This window comes from Fusarium graminearum, chromosome 1 (genome assembly GCF_000240135.3).
Source record: "Fusarium graminearum PH-1 chromosome 1, whole genome shotgun sequence".
Lineage (NCBI taxonomy): Eukaryota > Fungi > Ascomycota > Sordariomycetes > Hypocreales > Nectriaceae > Fusarium > Fusarium graminearum.
The window spans coordinates 5,982,950-5,996,187 of record NC_026474.1 but is presented as its reverse complement, the minus strand read 5'-3'; the positions used below and the strand labels follow the sequence as shown (position 1 = coordinate 5,996,187).

Below are 13,238 nucleotides of genomic sequence, written 5' to 3'. Positions count from 1 at the left end.
TGGTGATATCTTGGGCATATCTGCTATGCTATTCAAGCCTTGTCGTTATGTTAGACAGACGACGTATCAGAATCAACTATACCAGAAGGATATAACTCTTTCTTAATGCTTAGATCAGACCTCTTGGCAGGACTGAAAGTTGGGCTGAGTGGCACAGTCCTTCCGGTACCAAAGCCATGCCAAGACTATTTCCCCTGAACGCTGAATCGCCAAACACTCGTGGCAGTAAGGGTTGACCAAATGCCGGGAATCAGCTTGACTCGCTGAACGAAATTCGCCGAGACGATCTGCTAGACTTCGGTGGGGTCGAGCTGAGACGACCTTAAACGAGGCAGACCGAGTATCCAAATGCGGAACGAGAAGAACGAAATCTTTAGACTGGTAGATCAAATTTAGTGTCCCCATCAAGCCACCTCAAAGAGAAACAAGACTACACCGTTCTGGAAGAAGTAGGAGCCAAGCCACTGACATGCGTCAGTCGACACATCAATAAAGCTGGGCTTGAGGACAAGAACCTGCACATGTTTCTCTCAAACAACTTTCGAGATCATGTCGAATCAGAAAGAGAAATCAGCAAAGCAGTACGACGCAATGAGCGACAAAAGTGAACTCGATGAGTCTTTGGATGTGCCGCCTCCATATGAACTTCATTCATCTGGCACAGTCCTCGCGAGCTCTGCTGCCGTCAATGGTAGGCAATCAATTGCAGCAGACACCCAATTGGAATTGTTGCTAACTGCAACTAAAAGAACATGGATCCTTGGATATTACGTTCTCGTCTATGGCCCCGGAAGAGGTCAACCGTCTCTTGCCTCCTCAGAAGCCACATCAGCCAGAGTCTGCTGCAGAGTCCTCAGCTACTCCGCAACAACCTTGTCCCAGGCTCACTGTCGTAATCCAGGTCGTGGGAAGTCGAGGTTAGTTTTGCAGCGGGAGTCATCAACTCATTTATTAACTAGGACAGGCGATGTGCAACCCTTTATCGCCCTTGGTGTTGCTCTCAAACGGTATGGCCATCGAGTCAGACTTGCCACTCATGATACATTTGCCGACTTTGTTCGGTCATCTGGCCTTGAGTTTTACCCGATCGGAGGAGATCCTGAAGATCTTATGGCTGTGAGTCTTGGTACCTGCTAATTTCTTCCTGATTATTGACCCAAGATCATAGTACATGGTCCAGAACCCAGGGCTCATCCCATCAATGCAGAGTCTCCGTGGCGGTGATATCGGACGCAAGCGTGTTATGATTCGTGAAATGCTTAGGGGCTGTTGGAAGTCTTGTGTTGAACCCGATCCTATCTCATCCCAAGCATTTGTCGCCGATGCCATCATTGCAAACCCGCCGAGTTTCGCCCATGTTCACTGCGCTGAGGCTTTGGGTATTCCGCTTCACATCATGTTCACGATGCCCTGGACGGCAACGCGAGCATTCCCACATCCATTGGCAAACGTCCAGTCACAAAACATGGACCCGAAGGCATCCAACTATCTCAGCTATGGTGTCGTTGACTTGATGACCTGGCAAGGGTAAGAACTCGGTCTTGTTTCGCGATAGTGTGTTCATATACTTACTTGACAACTTATAGCCTGGGAGATGTGATAAACGCATGGAGAGCCAAAGACCTGGAGCTAGAGCGACTTCCCGCTGCCGTTGGACCAGACATTGTCGAGATTATGAAGATTCCCCATACCTACTGCTGGTCACCAGCTCTTGTCCCGAAACCAGCCGATTGGGGTGACAATATTGGTCAGCGAGCTATCATCTATCTCATCAGAGACACTAACTAAGCAATGTAGACATATCTGGTTTCTTCTTGCGCGATGAGCCTTCTTATACGCCATCCAGCGATCTTGAACAGTTCCTATCCAATGGCTCTCAACCAGTTTACATCGGATTCGGCAGTATTGTCATTGAAGACCCGACGGAAATGACAAGAATTATCAAAGAGGCCTGTCAACGGGCTGGAGTCAGAGTCATTATATCGAGAGGCTGGAGCAAACTTGGGGGTACTGAGTCTAGCACCGACTCAGTATTTTACTTGGGAGATTGCCCTCATGGTACGTCTATGGCTGAGACATCATATGGCATTTCCAACTGACTCTATTCTTTTAGAATGGCTTTTCAAGCGTGTTGCCGCTGTTGTTCACCACGGCGGAGCAGGTACTACCGCATGCGGTCTTATCAACGGAAGACCAACGACTATTGTCCCATTCTTCGGCGAGTACGTGCTTGTTCGATCTTGTACTTGAGATATACTGACATCTTACTTCTAGTCAACCTTTCTGGGGAGGTGTTGTCGCATCCAACGGAGCAGGGCCACTTCCCATTGCATACCGCAGCCTCTCCGTTGATAACCTGAGCGAGGCTATCAAGTTTTGTCTTAGCCCTGAAGCTCGAAACTCGGCAGAAATTATAGCAGCTCAGATGCGTCAGGAGAAGGGCGTTGAAAAAGCTGTCAATTCGTTCCATCGACATCTTCCTGTGGCTGAAATGTCTTGCAATCTTCTCGAACAGCGCGTTGCACGATGGCAGTACAGTAAAGCTAAAAAGACTGACAGTAGTCCTATTCGCGTATCAGACGAAGCACTCCAGATCCTCCTACAATCCAAGAAGGTGAAGATGGGAGACTTTAAGCTGTGAGATAACCGCTGTTGTCTTATTGGGTTCCATCGCTAATTTACTTCAGGCTTCGACCTAAGGACTATCGTATCGAGAACCAACGTTGGGATCCTTTGACCGCCGGAGCTTCATCAGTCCTGGGTACAATGACTGATTTCACAACCTCTCTGGGAGGCACCTTCATCGATCCTTTCAAAGAAATGAAACGTGTTAAGCAAGACGGATCGCAGACTTCTGTAGGGGCAGCAGCGGCGGTAGCAGCCGGCAAAGGAATGCAGGGGATGACAACGGCAGTGGTAAAAGGGAGTTTGGTCGATTTCCCTTTGGCTTTGGCCGATGGGCTCAAGAACGTGCCTCGCCTGTACGGAGAGGAGGTTCGAGATCATGGTCCAGTGACTGATTGGAAAAGCGGTGGTACAGTTGCCGCCAAGGTACACTTCTTATATACCGAGTTTTGTCGAAGCGAGGAGACTAACTATTTTCCTAGAATTTTGGCTATGGCTTCTATGAAGGCCTTACAAATATTGTCACTAAACCCATGAAAGGCGCCAAGGAAGAAGGAACCATGGGTTTCATGAAGGGACTTGGAAAAGGGACAGTCGATATTGTCACAAAGCCAGGCAGTGGTGAGTTTGTTGATATCTTTAATCCTCTGATCGATCCAGCTGACAATTCACAGCCATGTTTGGGTTGCTCGCTTATCCGGCTCAGGGTATTTACAAGAGTGCGAAGACTTACCAAAGGAGCAATGTTGAAAGGGCAATGGAAAGTGGCCGCGCTGAGACTTTAAAGGTTACGCAATATTCTAGTCCTCAAGGCCAGAACGAGCAGGTTGTAAGGAGGTTTCAGGAACTGAACACCTAAGAGTTATCAGGAGATTGAACAATCCATGCTAATGAGATAAATATATCGTTTGTAACTATAATATCCTTTTTTTTAGTTTGCTGTGACATTGATTGTATTATTTTATGTTTGTACATGCATGTATCTGATGACTATCACCATTACATTTGGCTCCTCGCTAAACTGGCGTTGCTATTTCACTCCCACTATCCCACCTGACAAAGTTCATAGCAACCTGTTCTCGGCACCATGTGGTATAAGGTGCCCAGTAATCTCCCAGAGCATAGTCAACGGCCGATACTATCTCTAATGCCCATCCATCCATGAACCAAACAGTGTCATACGCGGATAGCATTGCGCCAAAGAAGGACAAGATCAAGAGAGCTGGCGGCTGCCGCTGATACAACCTGTCAATAAACTCTTCTGGTACCTCTTGTAGGAAGATCAATGGTGTGATCCAATGCGGATTTGGTCTGCTGAGCCTTGCTTTGTCTGTACCAACATCTCCCAGAGAGCTCTTGTAAGGACGACACCTTCTGAGAAGCTTAACAGTTGAGTTATACAGCTCGATATCAGAAGAATTGCATCCCTGGTATGATGCCCGCAGATTCAGTAGGCCATCATCTCCACGAACTGACCCATGGCCCATATCCCAATCCTCAAATGTCTTGAGGTTTGCAAACTCATCAAAGCAGCCCTCTCTTAATTTGTCGTTGAAAGGCTTGAGTAGGGCTCTCACGCTTCGAACATCGCGGATCCAGTCAAGTTCAAGAACACGAGAAGGACGAGACGTCGGCTCGGATTGACGAGAGAGCGTGCCGTAGGTAGCCAAAACATATATGGTATCGATGATGGAAAAGGCAAACATTGCATCGATAGTCTTATCACTATGTTGACAGGTAGTAGCTTGTTCAGCTAGAAGACTTTGTACTGCACTGGCGTGATAGTTTGTGGCAGCCGCCAAATCGCCTTCGGTATCTTTAGGATCAGAGAGAGCACGCTGGAGACTCGCCAAACTGAGTATTCCGTACAAGACAAAAGGATACTGGAACCCCAGCTGTGGTAATTTTATAGCCCATGCTTGATTTGGAGCAAGTTGTGTGCACATGAGCTGACTCGTGGTCGTGGTCCAGTGATGCAGAATGTCGAGCTCGTGCAAACTGAACACGTCTGATGTCGCCGTAAGGTAGTCAAGGGAAGTTGGAACCGAGAGGCTTCGGTTGTCTTCAGACATCGTGCTGGAAACATCTTCACAATTACTCTCAAGCCTGGCGGCTTTCGTTGTGTGAAGCTCTTCCAAAGAAGAGCAGCGATCATGTCGGTATAAACATGAAAGGTTACGAATGACACAAGATCGACATTGAGGTTTCTCTTCCCCACACTGGGATATGTTAGTCTAGTTGCATAATTAGTCAAGGTATAGGTGTAGATACCTTGATGTGACGTCTTTTGCACTCCATACATCCACCTCGAGACTTCCTGTGAGTCTGTCGTCCTCGTCGTTGAGAAGTGTCCTTTCGCATTGTAGATACCCAAGACTCTTGTGCAAGTAGAAATGTGAATATGGTCGAGATCTAGATACTAATCAGGTACGTGGTTCTGGAATATAGAAACTTGGGCAGATATGGTTGATATATGAAATGGAACCACGGCGGCATGACATGCCACTAAAAGCTAAAAGGGCAAGCTTTGGTAACGTCGTTGCTTTACGAGGTTCGTTCTCCATGAACGAGGCTCTCGTTCAGGGTGGGTCACGCTTGACTCAATCAAAAGGGTAATAAGCTCCCTTGTCTTGGCCCCTGACTAGTTACAAACCAAGACAGATCGATCACGCTAGAAGCGGCACTGTGATTTCCATTCTTCCTTTGGTAACAATACCGTAATTTTCCACCATATTCGACGATATTAGCTAGCCGACTAAAGCATGCCTCTAGATCTTGCCCTATTAATCACTTCCGTATATGATCTAGACTTTCTGACAGATAGAAATATAGCCATCATTAATTTGCTTGAGCCATTAGATAATCATCAGATAGCTAAGTTACCTTACCTAGACCCTACAGTGGCAAGACGCCTAAGTCGTTAAATATGGTGGAAAATTACGGTAGTACCATTAAAAGCGAAGCTTTGTATTAAGTGATTGTGCCAAAAATTGCAAGTTTCATCACAGGGCTATGGTACCTAAAGCAAGAGTACACTAAACTATATATCTATCACCTTATTGTGAGTTTTTCTCTGCATGCCTCGCCATTATCTACGAGATCCCAAATCTCACCATTCATAACTCCAAGAACAAACCCATCACCCACCAAGTTGAGTATTCTTTCTGACAATGTAGTTTCTTTGATATCCTTTGTCGCCTCTCTGAATACAAAAGGCGTGCTGGCCCCTTCAACAACAAAAACCTCATCACCCACCTGGGCCTTGTCATGTAACAGGGCAATTCGTCCAGTGTCGAGGATGCATAGCCTTTTCCCATCGCAACGCTTGAGGATCTGCATGACTTGTCTCTCAAAGCTCCCTGGACCTTGGAAAATCTCTATCAGCGGCATCCTTTCGCCATTGCTGGAATTTGGATCTCCAAAATAACCCCATGGACTGTCGGCGTCATCAACAATCTCGCCGTTATATCTTCTGATATAAGTTATAGCGTCTTTGGCAACCTGAGGATATACCACGGTATCAAATGTCAGAGTCCTGGCAAACAGAGATAAAGATCTTGGGCCGCTGTCCCATTCGTGAGCTTCCTCGGTAGGTAAACCTCGGGGCATTTCGGGATTCTTGAGATACGATTCGTCTGGTACGAGACTTGCCCACTGTCCAGTTGGGAAGTAATTGTTTGCGAGATCACATACATCACCTAGCTTCTCAATCCTGCCGAGGCTGACCGCTTGGATATGAAGCTGTTTAGATGACTCGCCGCTAGCCGTTGGATAATTGGAAATCGTCCACGTGTCGATGAGATGAGGATACAGCATTCGCCAACCCCAGATGTGTTGAGACGGCCCCTTTGGAAACCCTGAAAATGGTTTATACCTACCTCTGGTGACCTTCTGAGTAGCACTCCAGTAGGGAGAAAGAACTGTCCAGTCTGGGACCCATGTTGGCAATCCAGGCATGGCCGATTCTTTGACAACGTATGAAAGAACATCGAGGCCGATCGAGCCCATTAGCAAAGTGGCAAGTTCGGTATACACCCGTGATACAGAGTCGCTGTAATTGACTTGAATATTCAGGCGACGTTGTCGAATACTTAGTTGCCGCAGTTCTTCCTCATTATATTGCCATCTTTCCTTCTGTTCTTCGTTCTCTTCCTGCATCCCTTCATGGTCTCGATCTAGAAGAGGAATGATGGCGTACAGCTTGTCTCTTGGGTCGGTTGCGCCGCAGGATCTTGTGTCTACCAAGATTTTCAAAAGCCGCTCACCATAGGTAACGTAAGAAACAAATGGGCTTGGTGATACAGCGTAGTTGATTGAGAATGGGAGTTTCTCAATCCACCCTGCATTCACATTCCAATGGTAGAACGTCTTGAAGCTTTCCCAATCCAGTTGATAGTCGCCGCAGATGACAGTGGCTGTTTGTGCAAAGGTGATTTCTTGAAGAACCCATACTCGGAAAAACCATGGTCTCTTGAACAAATTGTCCACTGCAACTCGATTCTCCTGAAGAACAGCCGAAGCTCCCACGGCAGCAAGACTGTTGTCGTTGGACGGTTCATCGAGTTCGCGGAAGCATCTCATAGCTGTATCGCTTTCGGAGGTGCCTTTTCCAAGATACACCATCACTTTTGAGGCATTCTGGTAGATAAGACCCATGAGACCGATCTGGTGATTCTTCTCGGCAGTGGACTCTTGATCAATGCAAATGGAGTCAATCCAGAGGAGCCGAGATGCATGGGGATCACGTAAACTACTCAGTGCAGCGTGGCAGTTGCGCGAGATGCGTACATGAGTCTGGGACCCATCGGCATCCTGAACACTGATTGAAATAGGGTCTTTCATGTCGCCCCAAACATAGGAAACGGCATCGTAGGGCTGGATGTCGCTGAGGTTGGTGTTCAGAAGACAAAGAGCAAGCGGCGTGTGAGAAGGTCCTGGTTGGAGAGAAATCAAACGAAAGGAATCATCTTTACTCAGAACATTCTTTGAGTAGAGGTTTTGTAGCTGAGGATTCATTTTTGCTTGATACTTTCAGTGCGATTTCAGTCAAAGATATCTGTTCATGTCTTGGGTTGCTTCTGTCAGCATTGTTGTGGCTTGGTCCCTCCCGGACATCTGAGCGGTTGTTCACGGCAGAATATCGCTACATCACTGGAACAAACTACAAGAGGCAAACTGACGGCTTTATAATGTATCTATCTCCTTGGATCGCTTCTTCCGACCATCTTGACTATTCTCTCGTGTATCGACACCCGAGTAATTTTAGACTAGAAGCAGCATTGCGAATTCTATTTTTCCGCAGTGCAACTCAAATTGTGCGTTCATTTTGTGTAGAAAACTTAGACAGCTGATAACAAGGCTTAATACGCCCTCATTTCGACAACACACAAACTCAGTCGATCAAGAAGCCTAAAAATAAATAAACACATATCAAGGTTTTCCTAATGACCAATGACTGACCGTCAAAATAAGAACATATGCATAACCGACATAGCAACGTGTGGGCCATGCAATGAGAATTACTGATAGAAGATGCTTCTGCTGAGCCACATGCGTAGTATTTATGAAGTTTACCCAATAATGTTCAAATCTAAAACTTGAACAAAGGTTCTTATGTATTTTTGACTTCAACTGGCAGTGTATATAATAAATCATCTTTCTCATTTAACCAAACCACCTTTACCACCTCTGTCTTTCCACAACATCTCACCAACTTGACCTTAAACAAGCACCTTCTTTACATTCTATGCATTTCACCATGGATATGACAATTCAAGACGACCTCTTTGCCAATCTTCCAGCCGAGTTAAATATCCAGGTATTCTCTTACCTATCCCCTGGAGAACTCTTATCCGCCGTCCATGCCTCTCCGACTCTAGCAAGAGCCTATCTAGGGAACCGCGATCACATTCTGCGTCCTCATTTACCAAAATTCTTCCTTCGCTTTGGTCAGATCGACGCGGTTCCTCTGATTGAGTTTCTTTCAGAGCTTCGATCGATCCGGGACCGACACACGACAACAGCCGATATCGAGAAGCACGTTGAGCCTGTTCTCGACGCCATGCTCAGACTCGACATATACAGGAGGCCAGAAAGATGGAGGCTGGGTCTGTCGACACTCGTCAAAGCAGACATCCTGATACCCGAAATGCAGGAGTCGTTTACAGATCACTGCAGAATAGTGGGAGACACACCGCTGGAATCGGAGAACCAGTGGATGTCCTTTGACCAGATGCCTTCAAAGTTGATCTGGTTGTTTGCAAAAATCTACTTGGCGTTTGAATGTCACTGCAGCATATTCAACCACTCCGACGGTGTCATGCTGCAATCAAGAAGCAACAACGCTGATGCCCTTTTCTTGCGCGACATTTATGATGTGACAGAGCTTCATGGAACTGTCTTTGAACAGTTCTGTCAACATTGTTGCCTTTGCCGGAGGCATGAATATCTCTTCCAGGAGGCACTCGATTGCTTGGATGCTGAGCAGAGTCCCTTGATAGATGACGCAATCTCCATCTCCATGCACGATACGGTATTAAGCAATATGGCTGTCCAAGGATATCGTTACCACGTTTACATGGAGGATCTTGTCGAGAAGCATGCAGACATAGAGAGATACGTATGGGAGGTAGCCAGAATGGCGATGCGGATTGCCCCTCATCTATTCTAAGGGTACATACACAATTAACAATCCTTTCGAGCTTTCTTTAAAATGAAGCCTATTAAAACTGATAGAACCTGGTAAAAGACGAAAATGATAGAAAATTTATTGTTATTTGGAATACAAAACGTTAAATTTTTGCTAAGCCCGCTCAGTCGTCATGACCACTTTTGTGGATTTCAAGATAAACTTCTGACTATCATTATCATCCAAACTTTGCTTGTCCCGACTGTGAGAGATCCTGGTCGTTAGGTTTGCATGGTAGTCATTCAACTCCGTATCTGTCTGATTTTGGGTCCTCTTGTTCGACATATGCCCTAGGTTCATGTGACTAGATGCTTGGTTTGATGCACCACCACTGGCGTATGTGCTTCGACCAAATATGGGTAGGCTGAGAAGAGGTCGAAGGGCAGGCATGGATCCGGCGATGATACCGATGCCTTCTTCGAGGATGGACCATAGACCAATGGCGCCTGTGCTGTAGACAAATTCGGTTGGATCGTTGTAGAGTGTGAGGTAACCTAATCTGACGACAGTTGCACAGCTTGCACTATAAGATATTAGTATGGCATCAAAGTCGAGGGTCGTTGACTTACAAAGCGCCTAGACTCAGCATAACAATAACAGGTAACTTGACTCTCTGCTTCATCTGGATATTCCACAGGAGAATGGCTGGTAGAATAGCCAACGTCCAGTCTGTAAGAATTGACACGGCAGAAAAGTAAAACCCAATACTGCTGTTAACCTTTGTATTGCATTTACCATTTGCCTCTCCCCATAGCGTCTCGATCGGATGGCAAATATTGGCGGTAGCGATGATGAAGACGAGGGCAGTAAAGACGGTGATTCCGATGACTCCCCAGAGGGTCCAAACAAAACGACGTCGAGAGTCGCAGATCCGAAGCATTGTAACGCAGATGCTGGATTTAATCGGGACGGAGCAGGCGGAGTAGAAGAACTGGGCAATGAAGAAGAGCTGACGACGTTAGTATTGAGAGTGTAGAACTCGTGACGAACATACCTTTGTCCCCATCTTGATGTCGTTGGGTTCGAGATCCTTTCTCTTTTGGCCAGAGCCGTAGAAGCAGCATCTAATAACGAGTGACGTGGTGACGGTGTAGAGAATCTTGCATGCCAGTTAGTCAAGTAAGCCATAAGAGATCAGAGCACTTACCAAGCCAGCCAACATCAGTCCATCATCCAGTCCAAGATTCTTCCTCCATTTCCTCACTCCAAATCGTAGTGTCGCAAAGATCCACGAGAGCGAAAGCATAGCAATCGTGGCCCACAGGAGAGCCACGCCATCACCTGCCACGCGAGCCATGCTGGTGAACGACACTCTATCGAAAACAAAATCTTAAAAAGAGGAAAACTAGACAAACAAATAAAATCCCCGTGGAGAAGACAAAATGTTAATAATGAATGGTTCGTGCGAACGACTACATTTTGCTTTTGTTTTCCTTTCGTGTAGAAGAGTATGGGTCTGCATCAAGGCGGACAAACGAAATGATGTTGACGTCTGCCGCTTAAGCGATGGATTTCACTGTGAAACCTTTTAAGCGGATCTCTTTGGTCAGGAAACATGGTGATGCCTGTCGAACTGGATAACTAGCCCCTTGACTAGACTGTCATTAGTAGTGGAAGAAATGGACTAAACCACGGAAACCGTTGGACCTTTTGACTAGTGTGAAGTCCGTTCATTTCCGGGCCGAGAGCTCCCGTTTCCACAGACGTTAGTATTGGGATGGTGGCTCATCTTGGGTTCTGTTGATCCCCCGGACAAGATCTATGAGATATTGTAATATATCACATTGAAACAGCAGTTCAAACAAATTACCTGCATGCATACACAGTAAACAGATTCAGTCATCATTTCCGCTTATAATCTCATCTTCGGATCCGTGAATCCTTCGCGTCTATCGTAGATTTTTTCTCTGCCAATGGTCCAACAGAAATGGGTCCTCCAGACACTGTTCAGGGGTTTCTGCAGGGTTCCCAGACTCAAGACACCGCCTTATCCGAGCCCACTTGTTCATCAACTATGGAGATCCAAGGTCTAGAATCTCGCCAACTGGCAGTTGGTTGTCAAAGATAGTACGCAAGCACGGTTTAATCTGTAGCCGAACAAATATACGCGAATCAATGAGATGGTCATGCGACGTTGTCGGTTGAGGACGTAGACACAAATCGCCCCGTTCCCACCCTGAACGCTAGTCTAGTGTTTTTGCTTGACTTGATCAATACAACGCAACCTATTTCAGAGGTTCCCCCCTTGGTACTTTTTGCCAAGTTCCCTCTTTGCTTTTTCCTTGCTAATCATAATTCATTTTCCCCCCGAAGTTACATCGATCATAATGGCTGAATTCGTGATCCAAGACGACAAGCTTTCTGCCCTCAAGGGCAAGGTTGTCATTGTTACAGGTACGAAAAATAACACAATCTCCACTCCTCGTAACCGAAAATACTTACTTTCTCCAGGTGGTTCTTCGGGAATCGGATTGTCTACTGTGGAATTCCTTCTGTCCCTGGGTGCTTCAGTCGTCAACGGAGACGTTCAGCCTCCCCAGAAGCAGCACGAGGGTCCCTTTACTTTTGTCAAGACTGACGTTTCCGTCTGGGCTGACCTCGTTGCTCTCTTTAAGAAGGCAAAGGAGGTCTACGGTCGTATTGACCATGTCTTTGCCAATGCTGGCCTCGGACCTCGTGCCGATTACTTGTCTACCCAGGTTGATGATAACGGCGACCTGATCGAGCCAACACATGCCCTTATGGACGTCAGCTTGAAGGGTGTCGTCAACACATGCACTCTCGCGATTTACTACCTGAGACAACAAGCTGAGGGTGGAAGCATTGTTATCAGTGGTTCTACCACCGGTCTCCAGCGTGTACGAGCTGTTGATTACTGTAAGTTCGAATGAGTCCCTCACATGTTATCAACCGATACTAATTATTTCAGCAACTGCCAAGCACGGAGTCATTGGCTGGGGTCGAGGTCTTGTTCCTCTCCTCGATGCTGCCAAACTTCCTATCCGCGTCAACACTCTGGCGCCCAGCTGGACAGAAAGCAGTGTCCTGCCCGAGCTCAAGATGCTTCTTAACGCCATCAACGTTGAGCTACAGCCTGCTTCTGTTGTTTCACGATGTGCCGCTTTCTTGATGGCTGATGAGTCCAAGAACGGCCAGCTTGTGCACATTGAGCGTGGCAAGTATGCTGAGATTGACGAGGCTATCTTGTTGCCTGCTTTCGGAAAGATTAAGAGCGACGATTACCCATTTGAGGATGATGTTTTGAGGCGTCTGAGCGAGCTTGCATAATTATCTTATTCCTTCGTGTGGCGAAATGCTCGCATATAAATATAAATACCATTTTACGCGTTTCATTTGAGTACAATTGTTACAAAGGACATCCTGGCACTTCTCGCCGCAATAGGCTTCGCCTAAAATATGTCATATCATATCATGAGACACATTTTTGTTCATATTCCTTCAACCCCAAGTCGTACTCCCTGCCTTTTCAATTTACTGGAGATTACCAACTATAAGATCGGCACATATCAAAAACTCATGAGACAGCTAATCATTCTATTATGCAAGAGCACATTTACCCCATTTGCATCCATTTGCTTTTATTTCATCAACAGAAGATTTAGTTGGGTGCATATTCGTACCACAGGGTAGCAATAGTTTAACTACAGTTATCAAATAGCAGTCTGCCACCTTCAATATACTAACGATGGATACAAATATGAGTATTATTAATGTTCCGGGGTAATACTGTTATGATAATCTCTTATTTGCTCTATCTTTAAGGAAATGACTGCTTAGAACAAGATATATACGCGTGTGTATACCCTGTTCCAAAAGACTATAGAGAGAGTTGATGGGGAAGCCTCACTAGTGCATCTCTGAAGCTATTGAAAGAATACCTTAACTTGACGCATTTAAATAATAA

General features: G+C 46.1%; 6 protein-coding genes across 6 annotated transcripts; 3 read left to right on the top strand and 3 right to left on the bottom strand.

The window, feature by feature from the left end:
- Nucleotides 1–549: 549 nt before the first annotated feature.
- On the top strand, nucleotides 550–3,484 carry FGSG_01836 (uncharacterized protein; the record flags this gene model as incomplete). Its single annotated transcript, XM_011319377.1, has 11 exons — nucleotides 550–691; nucleotides 750–917; nucleotides 965–1,116; nucleotides 1,169–1,527; nucleotides 1,587–1,747; nucleotides 1,798–2,058; nucleotides 2,114–2,222; nucleotides 2,275–2,637; nucleotides 2,688–3,051; nucleotides 3,108–3,246; nucleotides 3,300–3,484. 11 exons carry the CDS (start codon nucleotides 550–552, stop codon nucleotides 3,482–3,484), a joined length of 2,403 nt encoding a protein of 800 aa, XP_011317679.1.
- A 157-nt stretch (nucleotides 3,485–3,641) lies between these two features.
- Nucleotides 3,642–4,697, bottom strand: FGSG_12018 (uncharacterized protein; the record flags this gene model as incomplete). Its single annotated transcript, XM_011319376.1, has 1 exon — nucleotides 3,642–4,697. One exon carries the CDS (start codon nucleotides 4,695–4,697, stop codon nucleotides 3,642–3,644), a length of 1,056 nt encoding a protein of 351 aa, XP_011317678.1.
- Nucleotides 4,698–5,676: 979 nt separating this feature from the next.
- Nucleotides 5,677–7,641, bottom strand: FGSG_12017 (uncharacterized protein; the record flags this gene model as incomplete). Its single annotated transcript, XM_011319375.1, has 1 exon — nucleotides 5,677–7,641. The coding sequence occupies one exon, from the start codon at nucleotides 7,639–7,641 to the stop codon at nucleotides 5,677–5,679; it is 1,965 nt and encodes a 654-aa protein (XP_011317677.1).
- Nucleotides 7,642–8,383: 742 nt separating this feature from the next.
- Nucleotides 8,384–9,295, top strand: FGSG_01834 (uncharacterized protein; the record flags this gene model as incomplete). The annotated part of the gene is made up of 1 exon (XM_011319374.1): nucleotides 8,384–9,295. One exon carries the CDS (start codon nucleotides 8,384–8,386, stop codon nucleotides 9,293–9,295), a length of 912 nt encoding a protein of 303 aa, XP_011317676.1.
- Nucleotides 9,296–9,427: 132 nt separating this feature from the next.
- Nucleotides 9,428–10,610, bottom strand: FGSG_01833 (uncharacterized protein; the record flags this gene model as incomplete). Its single annotated transcript, XM_011319373.1, has 4 exons — nucleotides 9,428–9,836; nucleotides 9,883–10,262; nucleotides 10,308–10,412; nucleotides 10,461–10,610. 4 exons carry the CDS (start codon nucleotides 10,608–10,610, stop codon nucleotides 9,428–9,430), a joined length of 1,044 nt encoding a protein of 347 aa, XP_011317675.1.
- Nucleotides 10,611–11,640: 1,030 nt separating this feature from the next.
- On the top strand, nucleotides 11,641–12,601 carry FGSG_01832 (uncharacterized protein; the record flags this gene model as incomplete). The annotated part of the gene is made up of 3 exons (XM_011319372.1): nucleotides 11,641–11,707; nucleotides 11,765–12,190; nucleotides 12,243–12,601. The coding sequence occupies 3 exons, from the start codon at nucleotides 11,641–11,643 to the stop codon at nucleotides 12,599–12,601; spliced, it is 852 nt and encodes a 283-aa protein (XP_011317674.1).
- Nucleotides 12,602–13,238: the final 637 nt, after the last annotated feature.